The sequence below is a fragment of the Solanum dulcamara genome, chromosome 2, assembly GCF_947179165.1.
Source record: "Solanum dulcamara chromosome 2, daSolDulc1.2, whole genome shotgun sequence".
In the NCBI taxonomy this organism is placed as follows: Eukaryota; Viridiplantae; Streptophyta; class Magnoliopsida; order Solanales; family Solanaceae; genus Solanum; species Solanum dulcamara.
Genome location: NC_077238.1, coordinates 3225947 through 3228103, shown reverse-complemented (window position 1 = coordinate 3228103; position 2157 = coordinate 3225947). Strand labels below are relative to the sequence as shown.

Here is a 2157-nt window from a genome sequence, read left to right as displayed (position 1 = left end):
TCATAAACCCCCCACCCCACCCCCAACATACACATACATAATATTATTATATATGCTGATAATATAAATATTTTTCTGATATCAATATATATCAAATAAAACAATGTAGATCACCTGATAAATGACTTGACAATAGAAATATTTTTGCAATATTACTATACTTTTAACTTATTATAATAGCATATTAGTTAGAATTATTTTTTATATGATAATTTATGATCATTGATAGATGATTTAATTATATGGATATTTTATATATGTCATTAGTGTATATAAGATTTAAACCCCATGAAATTTAAAATAAACTCAACCCCTAACCCTAACCCCATCCCCCCACCACCACCCCACGTAGCATGCCTCATATTTGGACATATACTACTAAAAGCCCTACCCCACTTCACCACCAATGAATCTTCCTAATTACTTACCATCTCCTTTTCTCTCTTTGTGTGTTGACCCATAATACCCACATCTCCATATCTTCAAAGTAGTATTTTATATATATATATTTTTTAAATAACATAGAAAAATAATCTTTAATTTATTGCACACAAAAAATGGGGTGGACTATCCTATATATATATTGAACTTTTCCATATCAACAACTCAATTCATACTCTTCAAAACTCTCTGTTTCTCTTAACTTCTTACTACACAACCAATTCTTGAACTTTTTTTCTCTTAAATAATTTTCCTTTTTTCATCAAACAAAACAACACACACAAAAAAATAAAAATCAAATGGAAAGGAGTATTAGTAGCATAGATCAAGAGAGCACTACTAGTGACTCTCTCTCCATTGCTCCAGCGGCATCGTCGTCGATGATTTTACCTGCATCAACGATGATCAAACCGCCGCTGGAGAGCCTTTGCCGGATGGGGAGTGGGACAAGTGTGATAATTGATGCTGAAAATGGTGTTGAGGCTGAATCAAGAAAACTTCCATCTTCAAGGTACAAAGGTGTGGTCCCACAACCAAATGGTCGTTGGGGCGCGCAAATCTATGAAAAGCATCAAAGGGTTTGGTTAGGCACATTCAACGAGGAAAATGAAGCCGCTAGGGCTTACGACGTCGCGGCCCAAAAGTTCCGAGGCCGCGACGCCGTAACAAATTTCAAACCCTTGCTTGAGAATCAAGAAAGCGATGACATGGAGATCGCTTTCTTGAACTCGCATTCCAAGGCGGAGATTGTTGACATGTTACGTAAGCATACGTATATCGATGAGTTAGAACAAAGTAAGAAATTATTTGGATTTACTAAAGAAGGTATGATGATAAAAAGAAAAGATGGACTAATAATTAGTTCAGTTTTTGGTAGTGCAATTGATAGAGTCAACAGCAAAGCGCGTGAACAACTATTTGAAAAAGCTGTTACACCAAGTGATGTTGGAAAACTTAATAGGCTTGTGATACCAAAACAACATGCTGAAAAACATTTTCCATTACAAAATGGAAATAATTCAAAAGGGGTTTTGTTGAATTTCGAAGATTTGAATGGAAAAGTTTGGAGATTTCGATATTCCTATTGGAATAGTAGCCAAAGTTATGTTTTAACAAAAGGATGGAGTCGTTTCGTAAAAGAAAAGAACTTGAAAGCAGGTGATATTGTGAATTTTCAGCGATCCACAAGTGGAGATAAACAATTGTATATTGATTTTAAGGCTAAAAATGTGGGGGGCACAAGTTTGGTCATTACTAATCAAGTTCAACCTCAAATTCAAATTCCGCAGGTACAAACGGTGAGATTATTCGGAGTTAATATATGCAATGTACCCACGACTGTAAGTAATGTTGTTATTGATAACAATAATAATAACAACAACAATAATAATATGACTAGTTGGAGTGGGGGCAAAAGGAGGATGGAGATGGAATTGTTGACATTTGAGTCATGTAGGAAGAAACAAAGGGGTTATTATTGATGCCTTGTAACATGATGTAGTACTAGTTACTTTTCCCTTTTTGTTTTTTGTAATCTTTTTTTTTTGGTACTTTTTTTTTCTTTACTTTAGAAGTTGCAAGTTGCAAAAAGACTTCCAATTGTATATCAGTATTAGAGAAGAAGAAATGGCTCAAAAGTGAGCTATCTTAGGTGATATGAAAAACAAAGATGGAAATGAAAAAAAAGAAAGAATTGTGAATCTTTTCTTTTCAAAA

General features: G+C 34.1%; 1 protein-coding gene across 1 annotated transcript; it reads left to right on the top strand.

The window, feature by feature from the left end:
- Positions 1-596: 596 nt before the first annotated feature.
- Positions 597-2157, top strand: LOC129879993 (AP2/ERF and B3 domain-containing transcription factor RAV1). Its single transcript, XM_055953788.1, is given in 2 exon segments — positions 597-1910; positions 1912-2157. Coding segments are annotated over 2 exon segments (1191 nt in total). The 5' UTR covers positions 597-740; the 3' UTR covers positions 1933-2157.